General features: G+C 41.2%; 1 protein-coding gene across 1 annotated transcript; it reads right to left on the bottom strand.

Annotated features, from left to right (window-relative positions):
* Positions 1 to 55: 55 nt before the first annotated feature.
* Positions 56 to 27,663, bottom strand: alx4b (ALX homeobox 4b). The gene is made up of 4 exons (XM_049573835.1): positions 26,936 to 27,663; positions 16,034 to 16,347; positions 5,836 to 5,964; positions 56 to 4,488 (listed from the first exon to the last, which is right to left on the bottom strand). The coding sequence occupies exons 1-4, from the start codon at positions 27,273 to 27,275 to the stop codon at positions 4,168 to 4,170; spliced, it is 1,104 nt and encodes a 367-aa protein (XP_049429792.1). The 5' UTR covers positions 27,276 to 27,663; the 3' UTR covers positions 56 to 4,167.

Below are 27,663 nucleotides of genomic sequence, written 5' to 3'. Positions count from 1 at the left end.
GTTGTTTTCAGAGGCTGTGAAGAAGAAATTACCTGAACTCTTTCATCCATTGGAGACTCATTTATTTCAAAATCACTTCAAAACCATCATCAACAGAAACAGCAAGTTACTTCTGTACAAACAAATGTCAGGCACTTTAAACAGATGTCAGTGATGCTGTTCATGGTGCTAAATATGGACGGGCTTAGGAGACAGTTTTCGACTGTTGGGACACAAAACCACACGCCTCTGGCTTTAGCAAAGAGGCCACTGTCCCAGTATAAGTCAAAAATAAAAACTTCTCCAACACTGTAAGTGCAATAACTTATTGCAATGGCACATTATATAACGTCACAATCAGAAGTAGAAATACTTGATTAATATACAAAAAAAAGCTGCTTAAAGCCATAAGAAAATTAGAAAGCAATTTCAACCTCGGTAAAGTCCAGAGCAACTCTTCAGAATAACACACACAAAACATAATTTTACATTTCTTGGCAAGATTATTGTAATACTTCAATGGTTTATCTCTGGAGGTCCATTATTTGACAAAATAAGCGAAACAAATGTACAAGCAAAAGAACAATATCATTAATATTGCCCACATTCACACAATACGACATTATAACTATGGATCTCAATTGCTTTATTTCAGTAGTATCAACACGGACGGAGCTGCAGAGGAGTGGAGCACTGAGGGAGGACCAGCGGGAAGACACACTCAACAAAGTAGGAATTCAGTCACACAAAAAAGTCATGTAATAATTTAATTTGATCGCATACTGTTTTTATAATGTGTTTGATTATTATCACTCCCATCGAACAAAGACTATACTCATTCAAAATCTTTATTGGACAGAGAGTCATGGCTTTATTTTAGAGGCCTTTTGTCTTTTTATTCGATTCCAATGAACCCACTGTGTAGAATATATTCACAGCATGAGCAGTCATGTCAAAGTAATCATCATGTTGTCACCTCGTTTATTCGCTGCTGACATGAAAGGGCTTGGTTTTAAGGCAACAACAATCTGTTTTGTCAGCAGATGATATTAGGAATTTCAAATTGTTTTTTCTTTCATATGGAAAAAATTACAGATTTGCAAGTCATTTCTACAATTAAAAGCAGGAACTGTGGAGCTGCAATGATGGGTCGACAGAAAAATAATCCACGGCTATCTTTATAATAATTTCAAATAATTTTTCAAGCAAAAATGACAAATGTTCTCTGGTTCTAGCCTTTGACTCTGCTGCTTTTTTATCTTATATGATAGTAAACTGAATATGTGACACTTGAAGAAGTAACATTTGGGTTTTAAAAGATCAGGAATGTGATTTTTCACAGTTTTCTGGCACTTTACAGTCCCTCCAGGTTTTCTTGTGCTTTTTTGGGAGGGGATTGTTGTGCTCTGAAACGCTCCAACGCATGTGGTGATGTTTTTAGGCTTTTTTTTTTCGTGATGAAATGGGTGGAGCAAGTGAAAACTGCAAAAACAGCTGTATAATTTATTAAAACTCAGAATAAAACCCACTGTTCTAAATTTGCAATTCATACTACACTAACGTCACCACTAACTCTGCATAGTTAATCTAGTCTCTTGTCAAAGCATTTCAGTCATTCTCTGGGTGTGTTTTTTGCAGTAAAAAAGTATTTGTCAATTGATGTTGTTCATGTTCCACCACAATGCTGCACACAGGGCAAAACAGTTTACCTCCAAATGAGAAACGTTCATGTCACATGTCAGCATCTTCACACCAAAAACCAAGGAAGTGAGTTTGGTGACATGTGAAGACTGCTATGCTTGGTGAAACTCACAAGAAACTATGAAAACTGGTCAAATTTGCGAAAAAAATGATTTGACGAAATTGCAAGGTCACACAGAACTCATGGGGATTGGTTTAATTTGCGTGTATCGTGCTGATTGCGGAATCGCAATATCTTGAAAGGCCTGATTTTAAAGACCGAACAATCGACAATCGAGAAAATAAATCAATACTGAAAACAGTCATAAATTTTAGTCTTACTCTCAAGATGGAGGACTTTAACGGGCACTCATATGTTACAATGATCAACCAGCTATGAGGAGCAGAAACAGACTCTCCTGCCATCATCCTCACCAGGGAAAGAAAACGGATATGTAGCCCAGCAGGCGTCACAGAGAGATCAGCCAAAAGACTAATGAAGCCTGTCTCTAGCCTCAGCCTGCAGCCCAGCTCTGGTGACAAGCTTATTCCGGCGGGGCAACACACAGAGACACCCCTGCAATCACTGGACATATTCACCACATTCCTGCAGTCCAGCTCTAAAGTCATCACATTACCTAAACATTACAGAATGCTCCTCGGGACGATTGGGGCCACTGATTTGGCCTGCAGTCTCTGGCATGTGGCGGATTGTGTGAGCGAGCTACAAACTCCAAGAGTCATCTCTGCTGAGCCCACGTCTGACGACGAATTGATTATTACAGCGTGTGGAACTGTGTGTGCAGCATGTCCTCGCCGTGTACGCTGTGATGTGCTACGGTGTTCGCAGGGCAGGACGGCTCACTTTGAAGCTAATTAAGTGTGTCTATTCCCGGTGGTTGCTGATTGAAGCTGGCGTAGCTAGTTGGTGTTGAAGGCTGCTGCTGTGCGTTGCTGCGCCTTGTCTGTCGGTTGAGACGGTGTTTCCTGTAACCTGAGGCCTGTGCCTAGCAGGGGAACCTGTGGAGGCAGCCCTGGGGGAGGAAATGACACGTTGGTTTGAAATTGCTGCCAATCCAAGGCCTGCCCTCCTCCCAGAATAAATTGGCACAGGCTCATGTCTGCTCTCGCTCAATTAGACTCTGTTCGCTTATTGCATTCAACCTCTGTCCTTTGCAGGGACATAAACTACCCACCGCAGGCTTCCAAAAAATTGTTTTCTTTGATTGTTTGCTTTAAAGCTGTGGTTCCCAACCTTTTTACTTAAGGGACCCCTTTTCTATCTTTGAGTTAAATGACAAACCTGACGTGAACCCGATATTTTATAGATATTTTATTTTATATTCAATGGATAACAAAAACTGTACAATTAACTTATTTATACTTTGTTTTTTTTACGATTCTCTGAATTGTGTTTTTTTATTTTCATTTTTAACAATCTTACATACTTAATAGATTTCTTTTTTAAGTGTTGAAGTGTTTTCTTCTCCCTGATGCTTAGCCATACCTCTGTTCGAACTGCATACTTTCAAATGCAGGAGCAGGCTGTTTGGCAGACAGTTAAGGCTCTGTGAATATAGCTTGTGTTCAGGTCCCTTATCCTGTAAGATTTTGTGAGAAGTATATATCTCAAATGATAATCTGAGCTTTAAATATACAACTTAATTTAGTTTTTGTCACAGAAATAAATGTAATGCTGAGATGTTATTTACTTTATCTTTTAAGTTTTCTTACACCCTTTAAAAACAGGAAGGGCTAGCAACCCCCCCTGAAGCTTTGGTGACCCCTAGGGGGGCTGGGACCCCCAGGTTGGGAACCTATACTTTAACGGATGCTTTGTAAGTGACAGAAAATCCATCTAAGCTTGGCCTTGTTTTTTTTTTTTTTTTTTTTACATGGCTTTTAAAATGCAAATACTGAATGTTTAGATATGTACTTGAACTCATGTATGTGGAATAAGAGACATGTCCAAAGTAAGACACATAAAATGAGTGTGGTGGGATGGGCGGTGTAACAAACTAAAGGAAGTAAAAACGTGAATCAAGCCTCTGTAAATGAAAATACTGTATGAAAAAGCTGGATTTGGCACTGAAATCCTGGCTTCTATGAAAGCAATTTGTAAACCATATTTATTATATTGCTTATTTTACTGAAACCTTTCATTATCATGAATGATACCCAGTTTATTGAGGACTAAACCTCATATTTCAATGAGACCTGAGAGATCAAGGAATCAAGAATGAACACTTCTCGGTGACATCTTCTTCTGAGTCACACCTCTGTATTTCTCTCACTTTGAGCATCTGCTGATTGTCACAGCCACAGTTGTTATCTCGGTTACGCTGGCCGCTGTAATGGCCTCTGTTATCTCCACAGTCTCTCCCTGTTCATTTGACCTGTGTTATCGTTAGTGCTCTCAGGAAAACTCCCTCCTCCCCCACAGCGCTCGCTGTTGGCTGCTCCAGAGTCGAGGGCCTTATGGGGGCAGGGTGGAACTGGGCCGAGGCATCATGTAGCCCAAGAGATGGCTGCACTGTGTTCCTTGGCCTTCATACGCAGCGCAGCTATGCTGGAAGACTTGCGGTCTGGATCACCATTGAGATCATAGCCATTGATTCCCCCGCCCATCCCGGGACCTCCAAAAAGGCTGCCCATATGTGTCTGTCCCATGTGGCTGCTCCCCGGACTGGGCACGCCCAGGAAGTCAGAGACACCTCCAGGACCGTGAGGGTGAGGCGGCATGCAAGAGGGGACGGAGTCACAAGGCACAACGCAACCCGGCACTGGAGATGCTCCACTGCTGCTCCCGATCCACGAAGGGTTCTGGATCTGGAGAAAAGCAGTGATTTTAAGTTAAAGAGGCTATAATTGATTAAAATCAAATGACGGTTTGACAGGGGATGCTTGTAGTAATGAAGCTACAGATAGTTATCACCTGAATCTGCAGCTTCTGTATTTACAGGACATTATAGTTTAGGTTTAGCTCATTGTTTACCTGTCTGGATGCAACTTTACTGATTTGTTTACTCCCACCACTTTCATTTATTTTCAGCCCAGCAGCAGCTCTTTCAGTGAAAAACCTCAAAAAACCCACTGTACAAAACCTGCTCATCATCAAATGACAGACAGACACAATTAAAAACCAGCTGGCAGTGCACAGATTGTGATGCATTTAGCAGTTAAAGAGACAGAAATTTCTCCCAGGAGTTGGTGGAGACCAAAACCAGAGCTAAAAGGGTGATAATTGGACTTATATTCACAAGGTGGTCAGAAACACAACTCCAAATGAATGATAATGTTGCTCCATAACATCTGTCTGTGTAAATAAGCAACTCTTCGCTAACTAGGTTGCCATATGAACTTAAAGGCCCCAGTACACCAAGCTAGCAGTCGGCTGATGGTCAGTGTCAGGCTGTCAGTGAGTATCTGACGCCCTAGTTTTTGGGGTGTGTACCACACTGTTGGCACTAATTGGCCCTTGTTGGCCCTTGTGGCCTGTTTTTTGGCTGCATGTTGAATTGGCGTCCAACATGGTGGAGCCCATCAGTGAGTGAAATCACTCTGATTGGCAGTTTAGCTCAGCGCACCAGAAGAGAAACAGGAGTGAGAAGAGCAAACAAATGACTGAAGTTTGGAGGTTATAAGATTTTTTTAGGCATTGAGCTCATCAGCAGAAACGGTTCAGTAAAGTTCATGTTACTGTTTGCCAGCACTGTAAATATAATTTGATCCTTCGATACTGAGTTGTGTTGTTAATGTGCTAACTGGTTAACTAGCGTCTGAGAGTCTGTCTTGTTGGTCTTCCAGTTTCCCTTTTTTTAATTATGAATGGTATGGAGAGTTTTTTTCCTCTCACACAGATGCAGTGCTAGATGAATGTTGACTGTTGTCTTTGTGATGTGTTCAAGTGCAACTTTTTGGCCAAGACACAGGCAACGTGAGGCGACACAACAATCCGCCTTCATCACCACTGGTTCTTAGATGTCGGTTTGTAGTGTTTGGGCCTTAAAAATTGATATTATGTCAGTGTTGTGCTCACATATTGTTTCTGCTGCCCCCAAGTGGCTAACTAGAGTTATTGTGGGATCATTAACAAACCTTACTCATTACCATTTATGACTCTGATACCTCAGATCATGAGTATCTGTGCTACACTTCCATTTCTTTTCCTTTTACCTGTGCGTAGTTCTCAGGCCGAGTCAGTAGAGGCAGCTCATAAGCAGTAGAGAAGTGTGTCCGGACCTGTTGCATCTGGCCATAACGCTCCCTCTTCCTCCACTTGGCTCTGCGATTCTGGAACCACACCTGCAAAGAATTCATTTCATCAGGAAAATACTGACCAGCCCTGACAGAACAAAACTTGAATATCACTTTAAACACAGCGCTCATATCACAGCAAAACCCAAGTGCTTTCCTTGTATAAAACAAGGCCATCCTCTCCGCTCAGCAAGACAAGGTAAGAAACTGAACCACATAAAATGAAGATAGTGAAGCAAATAAATTCTGCAGCACATGAAAGTCCAGGCCCAGGTTTTAAGACTTGACGTGTCTTTAAAGTGCCGTCCACACGGAGCTATTGATGTGAAAATGGTGAGTCTCCCCTGGTGCTGCACGAATCAGCTCCTCCCTTTGATACACAGGCGTCTGCCTCCCTTCAGGCTGCCAGCGTCGACAGATCCACATCTGGGCCTGTAGCCATTCATAAATCACTCTGAGAGAGGTGTGCTCTCCCCCACATGTCAGCACAGTGGGATACAGCGGGGAATCCCTCCATATAATCCATGAAACCAAAGTTCAACTTTTGACCAAGAATATGCTTTGCTTGTCCGTCTTTGGGATAATTAAGTATTAGATGCGGTATATGAGGTACTGGGTGATTTCTCCCTGTGAGATTGATAGACGTGCTACTCTGCAGAGAGGCTGTGCTCTCAGTACCTGCTGACAGACCAAGTGCAGGCCACTTAGCCCACTTCTCCCTAACAGTGGAAGGCACTGAAGGAAAGTAGGACTGAGGGCTGAAAGACAGTTGTGAAAGAAAGAGTGCTAAGAGCAAAAAAGTAAAGTTTGTAGCCTAAATATTTCTACTGCAGTCCTGGTACTCACTGTCAATGCTGTGTAATGTAATCATTTCTACATATCAAGATATTTTTACCCTAATCGACGGTCTGAGTAAAGAGGGTGTCATATGTTGTGAAGATTGCAAATCCTTTTAAGGCAAATTTACCGTTTGTGATTTGGGGTTATATAAACAAAATTGCCTTAACAAGTGTAGATAAAGATGAGTAACAGCAGCTCTCTCTCCGAGAAATTACCAGAGATGGGACCAAGTCACTGTTTTGCAATTCACAAGCGAGTCTCACATCTTTGCACTCAAGTCCCAAGTCAAGACAGGCAAGTTACAAATCAGCTATGTCCTAAACTCTATGTTTTGAGTCCTACACAAGTCATAATGTGCTCTTCACCAAATGTAATACTATTTTAATAACTGAATAATATATTAAATTGACAAAAATCTTGCATGCTTTTCAAAATTGTTTTGTTAAAACAAGTGGAACTGAGTAAAAGTCCTAGTTTTGACATTATACTTTCATAGCAAGAACTATTAACCAGCACCACAACAGAATGAATTTTTTTGTGTGTTTCTATCCTGTCTTGTTGTGTTAAACTCAGCTCATATTAAAAAATATCTAACTTTCTCTTCCCAGATTGGCTCCTGGGAAGGTATCAAGTATTTTCAAGTCAAAAGGCTCAAGTCCAAAGGAAGCTGTGAGTCATTAGTGCTAAAATCCAAGTCCGCTTGCAAGCCTTTTTTGATTTTGTTGAGTCTAAAGTCATCAAATTTGTGACTCGAGTCTAAGTCATGTGACTCAAGTTCACACCTCTCGAAAATACAACTGATTGAAAGAGAAAATGTTTTTTTGAGGAATACGTAAATTACAAATTACTTTCTGTATCAACATAAAGAGGAAATGTTGCTTATTAACGTATCTGGCAAGTCGCAAAAATGTTGATACTAAGAGTATCAGCATAATGCTCACTGAAAACATATTTAATTTATTTTCCACCAGAACAGGCAATCTCTCAATACAATATCCACTAGTAGTGACTGAAGCTTTATTTTTTTATTTTTACCTTTTTAATGAACTTTTAGCCATAATCCTGATCCTTTCCTGACCGTAATCAAAGTGCTTCTTTTGCTTTAATCTGACAGGAATCAGGATGTATACCCCAGATCCTGGTGTCACAGTCCTGCACTTTGTATATTCACCATCCACCCCTACCACATCCTTATGAATCCAGTGCGGTATATAAATGTAGTTAAATGTCATGTTTCATGAACTCAAAGAAACAACAGCGATTACATTGTTAATGTAATTATGTAAACAATTTTGTAATATACAAATGTCATGGTTGGAAACAGGGTTGGAAATAGTGACATTGTTGGCCTTATAGAACACCCACTGGATATTGATTATAGACAGAGAACCAAAATGCATTCCTTGGCACAAGCCATTTCTTTTCAGCCTGCTTTAAGTCTTACACTGCTTTATAATTGGTTAAATATCAGCTATTTAGACACCTAAGTGGCTTCCAAACTACTACCATGCTCCTATAGCATGTAGCAAGATCCTTACTTAAATGATCTGTGGAAAATCTTTTCAGTTTTTAAACAAAATTGCCAAACATTTGTTGGTTACATCTTCTGAAATCTGCTTGTGAACTCTACTTGTCTTTGTTTTCATCATAGTTAACTGAATAACTTTGGGATTTGGACTGTTGGTTGGGCTAAACATTTGACGACTTCAGCCGAACTATCTGAACTTGTGAAGAGCATTTTTCTGTTTTCTGATGTTTTTATTTAATAGACAAATTGTAATTTGTATCGATGATTGTTCCCAAACCGTGCAGATCAGTCAAGTTGTGGGAAAAATCACTTTCCTTTCCTTTGTTTTGTGTGAATCACATCCAACATGAGTTTCAGATACCTTCAGCCTGCATGTTTATCCAGCCTTTTTAGTCACTCTGTAGTCACAGTGTTTGAAATGATACAATTTTTTGGCAATTATTAACATTCAATGGCATTAAATCTACCAAAGCTAAAAAAAAAAATAAATAAAAAATCAGATTTTCAACCAGAGGCTGCATGGATGAAACAACTGAGGAGAAAATCAACTGTATTCTCTCCAGCAATGAACCCACTGTGTGACTGTTGGTCTGTGTTCTGTGACTTTGTCTTTATCAGCACTGTGTGCAGGTGGTTAATCTAAGAAGAGAAAAATTGGTCCTATTTTTTTGTACTTGGACTTTTTTCCCTTTTTGCCGTTGTATCAAAAAAGGTATTGAGTATCATGTTTTTCTAGTATGGCGTCAAACTTTAAAATTCTGGTATCATTCTTACCGTTTTAATCCTTAATACATTAATATCATAAAATGAAAGCCGGTGGTAGCCTCCTCATCTATTTCTCCACATTTTCTCCTGTCCTATCTGTTTATCTCCACTGTTCCGTAATATAATCACTTGTAACTTTCCCTAATCTTTCTTCTACAAAGTTTTCTCACATCTTGTTGCAAGAGAATGGAGGAGCAAAGGGAGGTACTGGATGACTCCACATGTTTATTTGTATGTATTTGTTGGTTGTCTGAATCTTATCCTCCCGAGAGGGAAAGGGAAACGTCTTCAAAGAGAAAAGAGAGAGCGATCCTGCTTCGACACAGGGGTTTGAACTTGGATTGTGGGCTGATTCCCAGCCCAATCAGCTTGTGGTTTTCACAGTCCCTGACATGCAATTTCCCCTCAGTCAACCTCCTCAAATCCCCCCTCATTGCTCTCTCTCTCACCATTTCTCTCAGTCAACTTAAACGCAGCGGAGCTTAGTGACAAACATGAGCAGTGTTGCACAAAGATGTGATTATTATAAAAGCAGACAAGGTTTGATATGATCCCATACTAAGTTTTTCTCACAGTGCAGGACGGGATTTTTATTCAGTTGCATAAAATCTGCTATAAGCACCACAACATGCACACAAACCTGTCGTTCTTCTGGCCAGATAAAACTAGTTAAAAGCTGGCTTGTTTTCAAAGAGAGGACCATATATGGCCTCCTGTGGCACATACAGCCGCTGACTGTGTATTTGCGAGAAGGTGACGTAAAGAAATGTCGTCTGACTCCGACATTCCTCGGGTCAGCTGGCGAGATTAGAGGACAGCTCACCCTTGCAGAGTGGTAAGATGATATCTAAGGCTGTGGCTGAACCCCAATGTCAAGGTGAGGGGTTGTTGCCCTTTGAATTATATCATATGTTTGGAGGGGGGCTGGGAGTCTATGTTATGCTCCCCCTGAGGATATTGGGTCTATTATTGTTTAAGGTTTGTCATGTCTTTTCTTTGGTTCTCCTTTGGTTATGTGAGCTCAGAACATCACAGCTTTCCAAATATAAGCCTCAGCACAAAAAGCCTGATTGTCCTGATAAGTGCAAAGCTCGGTCGCAGTTATAGTTTTAGTTTCTGGAAAGTTGTGACACAGTTTGATTTATCGGAAGGTAATGTTAGCCAAGTTACACCTCTTTTTCGTAATTCAAACAATGGTCCAAACAAAGATGGTCGCCACAAATGACATACAAATGTTCTTGCTCAATATGTGCAACATAAACAGCAATGAAAATTGATTGATGTTTCCGTCCAATATTTTAGATATTCATAAACAATAACACATTATTATTTGGTTGTGCTTTGTAAAAAAAGACCTAAGAAATATTTTCTTTCTTTATTTATTTTTTGGTAGCTGATGGAATAAATTTTCATACAGATCATTAGAAGAGTCTTTAAGATTCCGGAAGGAATTTCAGCACAGTCGTCACTGTTGCTTAACATCTTCTGAGTTTTTCAAAAATCACCAGGTATTTATTTTAAGGAAAATGGGACGCTCAGCTCTGTGACTTGAATGTAATGGTAATATATGAGAAGCACAAACTGGGGCTAAGGTTAAAGGAATACTTCATCAACATAATGATCATTTGCAAATCTCTTAGTCATGCTGTGTAACCTTGAATTTGTGAAGAAAGCTTTGTTTTCCTCACATGCCTCCAAGGAAAATAGCCAACATATTAGTTTCTTGATTGAGTGTGTAAATTGTTAAACAATAGCAAAACTCTATCAAGACATCGGTTTACAAACTCTCACACAACTTGTGCAGCATAAACCAAGTCTCACTTATCCAGTTGTATGCTCAGTACTTCCCAAACACATGCATTTTCACTAGGGCTGACCCCCAATAGTCGACCAAATGTTAGTCGACCAGAAAGGTTGTTAGTCAGCATGATTTCATTGGTTGCTTAGTCACAGAAAAACAAAACAAACAAAAACATCTCACTCTATTAGGAGCTGCGCCTTATCAAAATAAATCAAAACCTGTATGACTGGACCATGTGGGAATTTAATTTGAAAGGACAGACACAGGAAGTGTCCACGCTCAGCAGTCAGACAGGAGTCAGGTTCATTTCCAGGGCTGGTACCTGCGGTTATTCCACAGGCTAGTTAATAACATGTCGGGCAGGAAATCCAAAGTGTGGGATCATTTTGAGAAGGTGAAGGACGAACCCAAGGTGATATGTAAACTCATCTTCATTGGTCGACTACAAACATGACGTATCATCTGAAACATGTCAGTAGCTACATGTCCATTAGCCACTTAGCACAATCATTACTGCTTTGCAGACAGCGTCATGAACAGGCGGCTCGCTCAGTGTGTGACGTGCACTTGTAGATAAAATATAGGCCTATATTAATGAAGGTTCATTAGTACGGTTTTGTATTTCTCTGTAATGTAGCACAGTGTTAACAATGTTACTGATACTATTCTTTCTCACACCTTCAACTCAAACCATTGTGTTGCCCCACCCAAAATATATCATTTAATAATTAAATTAACATCATAAACATGCGGTAAACTAGTCGACTAATGGCCCTAAATGACGACTGTTGGTCAGCTAGGAAAAGTCTTTGTCGGGGGCAGCCCTAATTTTCACTAAAAAAAACCTTAGTATTTAAAATTGGACTGGAAGTGAAACTTATCAATGTTCTCTTCGAAGTCAGACACCAACAGAGTCCTCAAACCCGGAACTGAGTCAACACTTTTGCACTCCTGGTTCCCTCGTCTCGAAGTCAAAGTGTTTTTGAATGGGTTTTTTGTTAAATGCCTGAAATAAGGTCTGTGGTTCACACAAGCTTAAGAGACTTCACATTTTGGTTTTACGACATAAAAACATCAGTAAATACCCCACTCATTAATTTTGAAGCTTTTAGGTGTCTTTAAGATGGCAGTTACTAAGAAGTGACTAAATGAGGCTACAGAATGTCATCACGTTGAACGCGGCTTTACAGCCTTGTTGTGGTGGCAACTTTGAAGCCATAGGACCCTGGTGGAGTTAGTTTACAGCCTAATGTTAGCTTTTTATGTCTGGCCATTGCATTTGCTATTCAAAAATCATATGTGAAGATTATCTTGCTGAATAAAATGTGTAAGTATCATAAACTTTTGACCTTATTTTCTGCAATAATCCAAAATCCCCAACACCATAGTAAGGTGGGGTTTTTTTTTTTGCAAAAATGCATGTGTTTGGGAAGTACTGAGCATACTATTGGACAAATGAGTTTTTGATTATAGTACATGAGCCGTGTGAGAGTTTATAAATGGAAATCAACATGTTTGCCGTATTCCGTGGAGGCATGCGAGGAAAACAAAGTTTCCTTTACAAATTCAAGATTACACAGCATGACTAACTGACAGACAAATAATCATTTCGTGGGTGAGGTTCCTTTGATGTCGATAAGGTTAATGTTGTACGAGTATTTCAAAGTTCCACTCTCCTTACAAAATACAAAGTTTTATCAGTTACGGAGCTGCCATCTTAATTGTGCTGGATCAAGATAACCCAACTTAACTCCTCTAGTCTTAATCTCTTTGTCGTACTCCCACCCCTCCCCTCTGAAGCTCAGCCTCTTCTCTCCCATCTCCCACCGCCGACCCCTCTCTCCATGTCTCTCTCCTCCCTCCTCCCTTTTAAGTCAGCGAGGGGAAGTGGGGATATTGGAAAGTGAGATGGGAGAATGTTCAAACTGGAGCTTGTTTTCATTTCATGTTTAATTTCCTGACGCCTAAGCCCTTGGCTTTCCGCAGCTAACCCCGCTGACCTTTCGGAGGCGTGCAGACGAGAGCAGCGGACCATGTGCACACATACACAGGATACGCTCAGAAAACACACACATTTACATACCATGTTATATACAAAATTCAAAGTCATTCACTAACAAATGCGTTCTTTTAACCTGGACGCACACACACTTACTGGAGCCTTCTATAAACAAGCAAACAATGTCTGAGCACATATATGGCCCGAGTCTTGGTTTCTGGGTACAGAGTGTGTCATGTTTCACAGAGGGTTCGCTCTACGTAGCTTTGCCTTTGAACGGCAGTAGGAATGAGACCCAAGCCAAATAGTTTGGCAGGGAGATCATTCGGAGAACATTATGAAGTCAGATGTGTCCTTTGCGGCTCTGTGTCTCTTATTCCCAAACTTTTAAGTTCGTTAGGAAGGAAAGCTCACCGTGTTTTTGCACGGGCAGAGTTTCAATTAACACAAAGAATTTTTGTTGTTTCTCATAATGATTAACGCTGACCCATCGTGAATATGAAGCCCGAAAGGATGATATTTACCAACTGCAAACACTTACTACTCTTTTTTATTTTATCTAGCGGACATCTGCAAAGAAGGTGGTTCAGAGCTCTCGGAGCTCAAAGTGCTTGGCGGTGATACAGTAATTGCTAAAGACGTTGACAGCAAGAGGCAGCTTACAGAGCCATTAAAGAGCTTTATTTATGCTCCAGAGCCAGCAGGCAGAGAGAGAGGGGAAGAGGGAGAGAGGGAGGGCAGAGTGCACAACTCCAAAAGCAGCTTTGAAGTCCAGCCGTCTCACCTCATCTCTGTCATCCAGGACCACTACGATTGATAGACTGCCTCAGCAGTCACTCACACACAGCCTCTCTCTCCATAAAAACGTGGGCAGTGTGGTGAAGTTCAAGTCTGAGGTTGAGAGCTAATTGTGCTAAATAAACTAGTGGCAGCAGAAGTTGCAGATGTGATTATGGAAAACTGCAGCCCGACTTTATGAAGACATTCATCATCAAGCTGAGGATGAAACCGTGGGACCTTGACATTGGCATTTTGGCAAAAAAAAAAAACCATCTGTACTTTGGATTTCAATGGCTGCTGTTTGAGATGAAAAGGATTCTCCGATTGCTTGCCAAGCTTCGAGTGCCCCTTGGTATTCAACAATTGCATATCCCTGGACTTTGTCTTGATAGACCTTCAGTTGAAATTGTGGGATTTAGTCTTGATTGCGTACATATTTAGGGTCTGATTTTAAGAAGTATGGGTCAAACCTCACAGTGACTCAACAGAGTCTGCTATGTGCCTGTCAGATGAGGAAGTTAATTATATTCATCTGGGGAATAGATGGGTCTGTGTGAACGCAACATGAATGTACTTATTTTACTGTACCACCACAAGGACCAGGCCAGGTTCTCTGTCCCTGACTATGTCTTGGACCATGCGTGGAAATTGAAACTGGCATCTCAAAGTGTTTTTTATATCCTTGCCAAATAGCTTTGATGACTTTTCTTTTTTTTTCTCCATGTGTTTTCCCTCCCTGCTTCCAGAGTTGTGCGGTGAAGTAGTTTGAACATAGTAGTGCTGAGGAGAAACCCTTGGCCTCTGACCCCTCCGCAGAGTCTGCAGCATGTAAGAGCTAAGAGCAGAGTATTCCCTTAGTCCCACCCATCCCACTCTGATCTAAAACTGGCAGGCAGAAAGAGAGATGAAGAACAATAGGCTTCGCTGTCTGCTGCTCCGAACAATCTTTGTCAGCATGCCAGTCTTGACTCTCCCAGCCCTCTCTGTCAGCTCCCCAAGTGATTATTAGCACGCAAACATTAACGACTGCAGTCATACAACACAGCTCATGGAGACGATCCTCCAAAGAAAGAACAACAGCTTTCGTGGTTTCAGCAGATGCCCCAAAATGACTTATGTTTATGATGAAGTGACAAAGCCCTCTAGTGGCTGGAGTAATTTTAACGAGTAAAGCAGATAATCAGATGACAATTAGAGTAACGTGGGGGTTGGGCTGGATGGACTTTAACATGGGAAACAGCTGTTTCTTTCCCGTTTCATTCCCTAATCTTTACCTTGTCACTGCGTAGAAGGAAGAGTGCATCTACTCATGGATGAGAGGCTCAGGCTTATGACGGTGCGAGATGTAAACATGAATTGTGTCCTCCTCGGCTGAGTTGTAATATTAGCTAGCTAAGTGAGCTAGCAGTAGATGCATGCTTCCTTGCATTGATACGGGTGGTGGGTGTAGTATGATTGAAAGAAAATAGTTCCCACATGAAACTACTCCCAACAAGGTCTGTGGATTATCTTGAGTAACAAGGTCATGATTTCTGGAAAGAAACATTGTTGTCGGGTTTTTCTTAGCGCTTTTTTGGCGTTTTGAGCACCACAAGTCAAGTGCCGATATCTCCAACACTCTGCAACTCACACTGAAACAATCTAGATCCATTAACAGAGGTGTGGACTTGAGTCACATACCTCTAACTAGAGTCAGACTCGACTCATGAATTTGATGACATTTGACTCGACTTGACAAAATCGACAAAAAAAAGACTTGCAACTTGACTTAGATTTTCACAACAGTGACTCTTGACTTAATTTGGGCTTGAACCTTTTGACTAAAAAATAGTTGACACCTTCCCCCAAACCTGAAGATTAAAAAAATTAATAAATTCAATATATTATCAATACGTTCCATCCATTAAAATTGTATTACATTTAGTGTAGAGTGCATTATGACTTGTTTTTGGATTGGAAACTCAAATTTTTGTCCTTGGGACTTGCCTCGGGATATTAGTGCAAAGACTTGAGACCTACTTGTGACTTGTAAAACAATGACTTGGTCCCACCTCTGTTAATAAATAGCACTAGCACGACAGGTAAGCAGAAAAATATGTGTTTTTGGAGGTGAACTGTCCCTTTAACAAAGTAGTCCCTTTTAATCCAAACCACCATGTTTCTCTAACCCCTAACGACAGTGGGGGGTTTTCTAATTCTAGCCAAACATCTATCAGAGTGTTGTCACATCATAAAATTTATTTTTACAAGAGTATTGGCTTTGAAAGATTTGATCAAACAACATTCACCATTCTAGAGGGCATGAACAGAGGACTTATTTTGTCATTCAATTTGAAGGACTCATTGACTCATGTCAAATACAGGAAGGATCATGTAGAACCTGGTGTTCTTCCCCCATCCTCACCTGCACACGAGCCTCCGTCAGGTCCGTCCTCAGTGCCAGCTGCTCGCGGGCATAAACATCTGGGTAGTGTGTCTTCTGGAAAACCTTCTCCAGCTCCTCCAGCTGGTAGCTGGTGAACGTGGTGCGATTGCGTCTCTTCTTGCCTTTGTTGCTCTCTGCCTCACTTTTGTCCAGAGGGCTGGAAAGTTCTGAGCCCGGCCGCTCGCTCAGCCCCTTCTCCCCTGGCACTTTCAGGTTCAGGTAGCTACCCTCCATCCCGGGAGGGTCAACACTCGGGGGCAACTCAGACTCTGTCAGGCCACTGTTGTCTTTTCCTGTAAGTATCATAAGACACAGATAGAAGTGTGCAGGGTTACAATCAATGGTATTTTGTTCTTTTAAAGGGGCACTTGTCCAGTTTTACACATGAACTTTGAGCCACTTTCAGACATGTGCTGCAAATCCAAAATTGTCGTTATCCGTCGAAGAGCTGTATGTGAGAATGCAAATGTCCAAATTAGTTGGGTCGGACATCACATGGACTTTATCCTGCCACCTCCCTAACACAAAGTCTGTGTAATGTCTGATTGAACCTGTGTGGATAAAGCAGGTAACTGTCCAGAGAATTCACAGCAAGCCAATGAGAGTGTTAATGAAGTTTCTATGACAAGGCTTACGCAAAACTGGACATAAACAAACATCAGAGGGTGAAAAAGAAGGGTCATGTACAGAATAACGGTAACAAAAACATCTAAATGGAGAGATGAAGAGATTCTGGAACTTCTGTCTACGAGGTCCCAAGCCGAAATCGTCAGAAAATTCAAGGAAAGGCAGGAGACACTGTTGTTTATGACCAAATGACAAACCACCTGTGGGACCACAGTGTTGTCCACATCATGTCCTGCCTCCTACATTCTCTATCCAGGCTTTGGCTTAACCAAACATAAGATTTCCAGTAAGAGAGAACACCTCTCTGAAACTTTGGACATTGTACGAAGTTCATATGAGAATATGACATTAGTTTATGTGTCACAAGAAGAACTATTTGGTCAGTGAAAGGAGTTAATACAATTAAATATAATGTAATGTCTCCATCTGTGGCTCTAGAGGGACCAAAGCTTGAAAATGTCTTGGCTTGGACTTTTTTAACGGAAAGCCTGCATTACAAACTGAAGGTGTGGAGTTGGCAAGAAGTGGGCTGAATAAAAGACACTGTCCAGTTGCTTAGTGGGAAATGTAGGATCCAGGGATTTTTAGAGCTTTACCTTTGCTAGAAAATAGAAGTCAGGACATCTTGACTTCTGCTGCATCAATTTCGACCACTATCTTATAAATATGTCTTTAGCTTTATGGACGTACAACTCTAAATCACCAGAGAATTCCTTCATTCTGTGAAATTTATTGACAGAACTGCTCAAAAACCTCATAAAACATACTGGAGATTTCAAAGTTTAGATGTAACACTGTGGTTTTAATGAAACACATTTGAGCAATTTTGGTTTCAGTTGAAGTGTGACGTTCTTAAGATTTTCATGTGAAGTCTGAAAAATCAAAATAACCTTCACAGTTTAAGTGTGGCTTCACATATAATACTAATCAAATTCTTACTGTAATAATATTATGCTCAAGCAAGCTATTAAAACCAACTTTCTGACCATTTTAGAGCAGAAAAAAAGAGGGCCACATGTTGTCAATAATAGTCCTATAATTATAGTTACTACACTATAATTGGAATATTCAGCAGTGTGATACTTTCTTTAAAATGTGGCTGAATGAAACCACGGTGCCTCACGTTCGAGTCAGGCACTGTGTCTGCTCATCATCACGTTACAACATCCACACAAAACGGCATTTACTTTAAGCTTACATCACCTCTGTACTGTTTTATTTTGCCGTTCAAAGGCCTTGTCTGTTTGCCACAAGAGAAGAAATGTCTTTTACTGTTTGAAAGCTATGTCACTACACATTGGCGTGACCTGTGACACAACCCTTGAAGCCCTCTCCCTCACATCTCTCAATCACGCCACCTGAAACCCGAGTCACGCAGGACCTGCTCCGTCTCGAGCTGTGTATGGCGGGCCTTGTGTACGAGCATGCTTGCCCCTCACGGCCTTGCCCCGGAGATGTAAACAACATTGTGTTTGTCACCTTCAATTTCGAGAGCATCCATTTTGTGACAGACCTCGCTCTGTTCCTGTCAGCGCTCGCTAGCTTTTTTTGTTTCCTTTTAGGAGATGAAGAAAGCTGTCCCTTCTCCTTCAATAAACAAACAGCTGTGTGAATAAATAAGCTGAAGGGCTCTGGTTGCGGGCCAGTGAGAACAGTGTGCTCTGTCAGCCTCTCTGTTTGCCTTTCCTGCGACTGGGCACGGTGAGCGCCCCGTCCTAACTGTATTGGTCCGAAACCAGCGCATAATGGTCTCCTCTACATAAACAGACTTGTAAGTCTTGTGCAACGCCAGCGTTACTCAAATCTAACAACATTTGTCTCAGAGTAAGACTGAGTTTAAAAGGATTAACGTGCATTTTACTTTGTCACTTTGCATTTTGTTTATGAGTAATGGCCTCCTGTCATTCCCAGAAACCCAGTGCGAAGAGGGAAAGAAAGTTGACACCTTGTGGCACTGGTGACTCTCAGAGCCAAGTGTTTTAGTGGTTACTAAGATGACTGAATAGTTTGAGAGTGATGAAGCTAGGCGGTGGCTGTCTGCAACATGCATGTTTGTTTTCATAGATTAGTACGCCTTTGGCTAGTGTGTCCCACAATGAGTTGTCAATAGTCATCCTCTCAATACTGCAGCAGCCCTCCCCTGCTCTCTGGCGCAGACTTGCCCTGACAGAGACACTAATGGAACAACACAGCTCGCCCAGCTGGAGTTCATGACCTCATATCGCTGTGGCCCACCTGTCAGACCCTCTTACAGTCTCCACACAGGCAGATGTTCTGACATCACCTACCCCTACGCTGGCCTCTAATGCTAAAGCACTGTGCAATATTTTCTTTCTACCCCTGAGCAGGAATATGGTTGAAATGTTGAGAAGTAAGACAGGTCAACTCCAGGTTCCTGCATGGCATTTACATCTGTGAGAGAAAATGCAGTCATGCCCCTGAGCAAGGCACATATCCTGTAAGGCAAAGGTTGCAGCTGGACGCACAGATGAAGGGTCAGGGAGATGGTGGAATAGTGAGTGAAATGTTTAAAGACTTCAGTTCTGTGCAGACTTATATATCAGCAGCCTCAGGCATTTCAGGACCAAACTGTTCTGGGGACTCCCTGAGAGGAACTGCCCACTGGAGAGCTCCACCAAGAACTACCTGCAAGGGCTTTTGTTCTGTCTGAACTTGCACCACCAAAAGGAGCGCTGAAGTTAGGTAAGCCTGGAAAGCAGTCAGTATAGCAGCGTCACTTCTGTGCGACATATATTGTCAATTCAAGAAGCCAAAATTCATCTATGGTCAGTAATGTCTGGACTTTACTGTCGGCCCATTGTCCATGACCTCTTCGTGTTTTTCACTATGAGCTGTTTGTGTTTGTGTTGTCTGTTGTTAGCACGGCTAACAGGTTCTTAAAAATGGCAGTTGCTCATGAGCCAATGTGTTCGACCAGTCACCACCCAGCTGGCCACCAACGTCAGTATAACGTCAAATGCCAACGTCAATTTGATGTAGAACAGTGACAACAGATCATTTTGATATTTTGTTGGTTTTAAGTTGTATTGTGAAGTAACCAAAATCCAGTGTCTTCCGTCACTCAAGATTCCTCTTGTGTGGGGAGAGTACCTACAGGAGTTAAATAGTCCCTCAAACTACGTTCTAAGAACTACAGTAGTTCCTAGTTCTGGTGGTGTGTAGACGATACAAAAGTATGAAAAAGTCTCTCTGATCTGAAAACACCTATTTACACTGAAATATGCACTAATTACAACATGAAATGAAATAGTTGGACATTATGGGACACACATCTTTGCTTTCTTACTGAGAGTTAGATGAGAAGAATAATGCCACTCTCATGTCTGCACAGTTATTACAAAGCTACTTTGAGCAGCTGGTTAGCTTAGCTTAGCACAAAGAGCTAACAATCACCAATTTATAGGAGTTTTGTGACTATTGCTTAACTGGAAATAGCTGCCAGGCAACCAGCAAAGACTCCAGGTTGTTACTGGTCCCAACTGAGAAACAGTTAACCCCACGTAAAATGGCAATTTGACATTTTAAATTTGTTTATTGTACAAATTAAACAAAATGAGACACAACTTTTTAATTAGTGAGCTTTAGAGGTGCTTGTAGTCGGATTTTGTTACCTTTGAGCTAAGCTCAGTGTTTCCAGTCTTTTTTGCTAAGCTAATTGGCAGGAGCTTTATATTTAGTATATAAACACGAGAGTGGTATCAGTCATCTCATCCAACTCTGGGCAAGAAAATAAATGAGCCAGTTTCCCAAAGTGTCAGACTATTCCTTCAAGTTTCTCAGCCTCATACAGACTTATATCACCACAGTTTGCACTAGAATCTTTCTCTGTCTTGTTCTCCAAACTCATCTCTCTCTTCTCTGTCACGCTAACAACACACAGTCCTTTGCCACAAACATCTTCCAGTATTCCCGCATGCTGAGCTGTCTTTTCTGCACGCTGTTCTGGAGAACACAGCCATCACACACTTTCTTTTGCGAGCCAAGATTCCACTGCGTTGGCTCCAGCTTTTTTTGGCATTCAGAGGAATGTGTTTTTGACTGTTCTCATTTCAGCATGCATCAACATATATATATGAATGCAGCGAATATCACCGGCTGATCCTGCAATTTGCCAAAGCTACTCTGTGACAAGCTGCAGACCTCTTCAGTTAGCTGAGGTCAGATGTTTACTAGGGTCAGCAATTTAATCACTGCTGAAAACAGAGAGAAAACATCAAAGTGTAATTTAACTGGTTGTAAAGCAACAGGGCACCCTCTCAGTTTTTATGGAATGGGACGGGGAGGGTCAAGTGAAGCCAAATAAAAGAAACACTATAAATTAGTAACCTGGGGAAGGGTTAATGACCAAACACTAAATAGGGAAGGGAATGCTTTTAAACAGAGTGCTCCAAAATGTTCTCTCAAAACACTCAAAGCTGACAGCAGTGTGCCACAATGGCTCTCCACTTATCACACCTTATATGGACCACATAAAGTCAAATATTCCATTGGCTTTGGTGGCTTTTAATTTTACATTCATTGCTGGTTCACAGACATGCTTTGGGCTGGATTATTTTTCCCGCAGCACAGTCTAAGACCTGATGTTGACTGTTGTTTCCTCAGTGGAAGGGAGGCTCCCAGATGTTCCTGAGGAGAGATCTATGCCAGCGGCTCAAAGAGGAATGCAGATTCCCTGGGAAACCAAAAAATCTTTCTGTTCAGCCTCAGCTCCTGATAAATTGACACGTTCGTGACCTCACTACTGTCATGATACCTTGGGCTGTAGCTGTCACTGTCTCATATCAAACAGCTCGGAAGCACTTTGGGAATTTAGGGTGTTTACGTTTTTTTATAAACGGTGGTAGAAGTACATTGTGTTTTCCTCTTTGAGGTCCTGTGTGTAGGATTTAGGGGGATATATTGGCAAAAATGGAATGTAATATAATAAGTAGGTTTTCTTTAGTGTATAATCACCTGAAAATAAGAATCCCCATGTTTTCTTTACAGTACCTTAAAATTAGCTGTTTGTATCTACAGTTGGAGCAGGTCCTTGTCCAGAGAGTCCACCATGTTGCACCGCAATGTTTCTACAGTAGCCCAGAATGGACAAACCAAACACTGGCTCAAGATAGGGTCATTTGCATTTTCATGGCAGCCCTCGTAGTTAGCAGCCCCTCTGTGGTGAGCCAAAAAACATCAGAAAAACACAGATATTTTTGATGTGAATCCGTTTTATTTAAAGTTTTTTACCAGTTTTAATCACCTGGTCTGTTTGTTCTGGAGAGGAAGAGACCTCTGCGGATAATTCGGCTCCTGGTAAAAACCTCCTGAACAACGAACACTGGGAGTTTCAACTGGCTTCAATCTGCAATCCACAACGTTAGATGCCACCAAATCCTACACACTGCCCCTTTAAAGGACAAAAACCTGTAGGACACATTCTTATAACTGAGTTTTTAAGTATTTGCAGTTAAATGCATGTGCTTAAATTAAAAGTACATTTTCATTCTTATATTGTAGTATATGAACTGTCTGTAATCAAGATCAAGATGAAGAAAATTACAACTAATTTAAGTCTAAACATGACATAAAAAGAGGACAAGGAATTAAACTGATAAGGAATTCAAATCAAATGTGACTATAGATTATGTAATTAATCATCTGTTAGCCGCTCCCTGACTTCCAGTAGCCCTGAATTCAATCCATGACCACATTTATACTGTCTGGATCATGTTGGAATCACATTTTTATGAAGTAATTTTGCCTCTTTGCAATCACAGAGATGCATAAAGAAAGTATGTGCTGCAGGCGGTGTCACTCGATGATTTGGGTAACTTTCCACCTCTGAGCTTTATTAGAAAAATATATCAAACAAGCAAAATGAGCTGCGTCTTTCTGCTGAAAGCAAGCAGAGAAAGAGAAAAAGAATTATTGTTAATCACGGACCCAAAAGTGATCATTATACTTTCGCACTGCCCAGTAGTTTCCATCGTTAGCCTGTCACAGTTGGCCCTCTTGAGTTCACATTTTGTGACATGTCAGGCAAAAAGCTTATACCCCTTTTATGACCGTATATTAAAATAATGTTCGGCCAAATGTTGCATTATTCAAGCGCTCCTCCAGAGGTTAGATGTAGTCCATTGATAAGAATAAAGGAAGTCAAAGGAAAGACACAGCGCCAGCCTCAACACGAAAGGCACAGATCAAAATGTGCACCAGCTGGTTAAAGTTTCCAAAGCATCTCTTTAATCTGGCCTGCATGCGGTGCTCAGGTAGGCAGTGGGGAGTTACCTTCCCCTGCAAGAGAAGAGAGGTGGCTCAAAGCAAAGGGCCAAATCATGCTGTGTTAGCTGCACAACAGCATGAGGAAAACATATTTCTGAGCGGTGACAAGAGGGGATTCACCCAAACATCTCATGAGACGCTCTGTCCCCTGAGCTGATGTCTTTTCGTTAAATGGCTGCTGCTTCACCTCCCGAGTCACACGCTCATACAAGTCATTACATTTTAACAAGCCAAGAATTCATCCTTTCAAGTATTCTCATTAGATATTCTAATTTATTCTGGTTCACAGACACACGCCGGCACGATCACAGGTGTCATTCAGGCTTATTGTGAACATCGACACAATGTGTTAGTCATCAGCACATGCATATCCTGTGACATCACTTCCCCGAGCCTTTTAACATGTACTTAGAGTACTATATTTTGACAGGGGGCTTTTAAAACACTGCCAGGACTTTTTTCTTGGGGTCTTGTTTTGGTTTTCATACACAGAGAAAAATGTTTTACATATCACAGGATGCTTCAATGTCCCGCTGAAGGGAGGAGGGGTTGTTTGAGAGAACAAAGATTGACGAAGCTGTGTTTTATAAATGTTTAATTTAAACTGTTATTTTGTGAGAAGACAAAGAGGATGAGGCACATTCAGCCCTGCAGTGTCCCCACAAACACTACGTTGTACATCAGCAATGCAGAGCTCAACCTCAGTATCAACTACAGGCCTGTAAACACAATTTCTACTTTTCAGATTTAGCCTCCATTTATGTTCTCTCAAATTCATAAAGACAGGAAGAATATTCATATACACATTGCATCTCAAAGCCAAAGAGTTCAGCAAAATACGTGCATGTAAACATTCATCCCCACACGTGTGCGGCTTTCCCAGAAACCCTCTCATTTCTCCCGAGCCCCTCAAATCATTACCCAATCTTGATGTCCACTTCTGACTCGTTGCTTATTTGTACAAGGTATTGTTGAGACGGGGTTATGTAAACCAGTCCCACTTTGTCACTCTCTGGGACTCTCTGAAGCTTCGGAGATGTGATGTTTGGGGAGTATGAATAATAACTATAGGAGCTCAGTAATGCACATCTGCCTCAGATTAATGCGGACCTCTCCTGCAGCGCTGACCTGCATTCCTCAGCACTCGATCAGCTCCAGGGGTTTTATTTCATTCATCGCCGTGTGAGCAGGTAGACGGCTCCATCCCTGCTCTCGCTGTGGGACAGTCTCGCTGATTAACATGCACTCAAGGAAGCAGACCCGCCAACCTGAGCCACTACTGTGCAGAAATAGGTTCAGTCACTCTTCCTAAAGCAATATTGTATTTTTAATTAACATCTTTTAAATGATTTATGATTTTAATCCATGCTACACAACATGAAACTTGCAAAACACTATTTTAAACAGCAAAAATGTGCAAGAATATGAATTTTAGAATAAGCTCTTAAATTTGTGTATTGCTTCACTACAGCTGGATCATACTTAGTGGCAATGGTTTAAATTGATTAAAAAGAAATAATTTGCAAAAGAAAAAAAAATGTCCTGAATAAAAAGGGTAAAAATGAGCATGCAGCATACGCCAAAAATATTTTCCCATCATATTTAACAGGAAAAAATAACAACAAATCCACACTTAACCTTTGCTTCTCTTATCCTCTTGTGTTGATATTAATATATTAGATATTTTAGCATCTCCTTTTTTATGGTGTATTTGGGTGTACACAGTCAGAATGACACATATCCAAAATGTTGCCGTGTAAACAGTATCACAGTTGTAGCTGAAGTTGCCACACAGAAAACTCCCTTCAGGGTATGAGATGACTTTTGTCACCATGATGGAGTTAAAGCGTCAGCATTGAGCAATATATCTCCCATTGAGGACCACACATAACAGCACAAGCCTGTTGACGCCTGAGGCTTTGGCAAGGCCCCAAAGCATCCTCCCCAGAGCCATGATGCCTTCATCTGGCTGCAACATTTTTCAATGATAACATTGCAGAGCTCTCCTCGAGGGAGGCATGTTGCATTTAATGATGGTGCTTAAATGGTTCTGTCAGTGCACTTGCCAAATCAATTCACTGCAGTGCAGGGGTGCTGCAGTCTGTGTGGAGGCATTGCTCTCAAACTCCAGGAGAAGAGAAAAAAAAGTGACACTTGAGTTTAAAGTGAAGAGTGACTCCAGTTGTTTCTCAGGAAAACACATTACATTGCACTTGGTGGATGTATCTTGGCAAAGTGTGGTACTGGCTACTGCACAGAAAATACTCATGCTGAGGCCTAGTTGGTCCCTCTGAGCAGTGTCAGGGCAGCTCAGCTTTATTTCTTACACGTAATCCTTAAACTGACAATTATTGAGTATATTTAAATATATTTGTATTTTCTGACCTGCTTTATTTCAGCGACTCAATCTGTTTTCCACCACGAATCGCCGATTAAAAAGTCCATTTAAAGGCTGGGTTGCTGCGTAAGTTTCGAACATCATATTTCAGCCACGATCATAACAGATGTTTTCTTTTGCAACATCCGCATCATGATAAACATCTGGACCTGAAGATATAGGCGCCGATGAGTCTATACGCCGATATCTTATTAAACTTATATTTTTTATGTAGTTTTTAAAAGGTAGACTGTAATATATTCTATATGAATATATTATGCGGAGTCATTTTTACTTAAAATGGATTTTTTTAAGAGTCTCGGCCCTCTCTTGTGGACCTGAGTCAATTTCGTCTGCGCAATAAGAAGCTTTTCTCTTTTTATTCTAAGCCCCCAAGTCCCATAAAAGGGACAGTAAAATGAATTGTTTTCTTTAAACGGTGCATTTGTGGTGCAACGAACTGTCGGCACACTGTAAAGTTGTGAAGCTTTTAAATGAATGCTGTTTGTCATGACGTCCAAGCTGTTTCTAAATGTTTAAATTTGTCTTAGACTGTTGTGTTGTGGTCGACAAATTGAGAAATCCTGGCCTATAACTGGAGCCACTCCATTAAATAAATGTGTATTCCCATAGTTGTGGAATAGCTGCGCCATGTTATCACCAGTTATTTTAATTATCATAAAATAATCATGTGCTTAAAATAGAAATTTGAATAAGCATAATGGATTAGAGGAAAATAATCCAGTTTAAATATTTATTCCTTTTTTACACACAGGCGCGTGGATTCCCCATGTGTGTGTGCGCGCGTGCCATGGTGCCTTGTAGCTCATATTTGAATTTTAAACTAATTAATTACTGTATTTGTCAGTGATGAGAGTTTAACTGTCTGTAGACAGCAACAGGTTGTAGCTGTAGGCAGTGAGATCAGTGAGAGATCATCTTCAGCATGAAATTATAGTGAAGCGTCATGAGGTCGACACACACTAAAGTGCAAACATCCATTCAATTAAATTAAAAAAAAGTTTTAAATAACCTCCTTACCTCTCAGTCTGAGCACACATATGAAGAAAATAATTTGCAATAGGCCTTATGCAACGCTGCAATTCTAACTTGCAAGCTTCTCTGGAATATATTTCTAATTTATTCATGGTTGCTTTTTGTCAATCAGTGATTAGACTCAATTCTTCTTGTAGCTACTTATTCCATGTAAATTTTATTTTAATTTGTGATGGTTTTAATGGTTTTAGTGTCTGCAACTCAGATATTTTGCTCCCAATGACGCGTAAAAAGTACTTGTTCTCCTCAGCTCACAGTTGCGCACATCTGTTTCATAAAAAACTAATTATGACAATAAATATGAATTTATTGAAGTAATATACACAGTTCTGCTCTGTTAAAAAAAACATGGATATGTGATGGGAGCCCTGGTGGGTTTATCCTCTCCTCCTCTCTGCTCTTTGCTCTCACATAACTTTCAGATTCTGTGTTACACACTACACTCAAGTTGTTGTTTGCAAATGTCCCCTTTTCTCATGCATCTCCGTTCAACTCATGTGTTGCCTCATGTTTGTGTCTTTATCGTGCGCACTCACCATAGCAGGCAATGAGCGTCCCGTTGTGTCCGCTGTCCGGGTGCAGCTTGCCGCCTTCGGGCGGAGTTTTGCAGGTCGGTCGCTGCATGAAGAGCTGGTATTTGCTGAAGGTGCCCTCCTCTGCGCCATCCAGTGACTGGCACTCCGGCTGGAAAGGACTCCGGGACTTCTCTCCGTAAGCCTGCCCTTTACCCGGAATGAACGTGGGGCTGTATTTGGCTTCAGTGGTCGGGAAAGTCCTGAACGGGTTCGCCTGGTGATCCCTACCTTGCGCAGTAGAAGTGCTATAATATGAATCCATCGATGTCATATCGCAGTATGAGACGCACGCTGCGTTCATACCTAAAAAGTTATATTAAAAAAAATCCACACGGTTCTTCTTTCCCTCCCCTTCTCTAGACAGCAGATATTCTCCCCAAATTCTCATGCACTGACAAACTCACACTGACGCGCTCATGCACACACACTCTCACGCTGCCGCATCTGGGACTGGTTAAAAAATGAATCAGATGTTTTCCAGAGACTGCAGACTGAACAAATGCTAAAAGCCCCCTGAAGGTTTGTCGGGGTAAAGAGAAATGCCTTGCTCAAGCTGATGCCGCCTCAGTAGCCTACAGTGCATCTGACACACACACACTAACACACACACTCCCAGCACTCCGACCTTCAGGCTCCACACACACATCTGAAGTAGGCCCACACCGAGCTCCAGCATGCGCTATTATGCA

The sequence above is a fragment of the Epinephelus fuscoguttatus genome, linkage group LG4 (genome assembly GCF_011397635.1).
Source record: "Epinephelus fuscoguttatus linkage group LG4, E.fuscoguttatus.final_Chr_v1".
In the NCBI taxonomy this organism is placed as follows: domain Eukaryota; kingdom Metazoa; phylum Chordata; class Actinopteri; order Perciformes; family Serranidae; genus Epinephelus; species Epinephelus fuscoguttatus.
This window is presented reverse-complemented; position numbering and strand designations above follow the sequence as displayed.

Bases quoted from the DNA above. Each gene is read 5' to 3' on its own strand.
- alx4b (XM_049573835.1), bottom strand. From the start codon at position 27,275: ATGAACGCAGCGTGCGTCTCATACTGCGATATGACATCGATGGATTCA. The intron at 16,348-26,935 runs GTGAGTGCGCAC...TGATACTTACAG, and splicing joins GACGCTCATTGCCTGCTATG to GAAAAGACAACAGTGGCCTG. The intron at 4,489-5,835 runs GTAAAAGGAAAA...GCTTTTCTCCAG, and splicing joins GGCCTGAGAACTACGCACAG to ATCCAGAACCCTTCGTGGAT.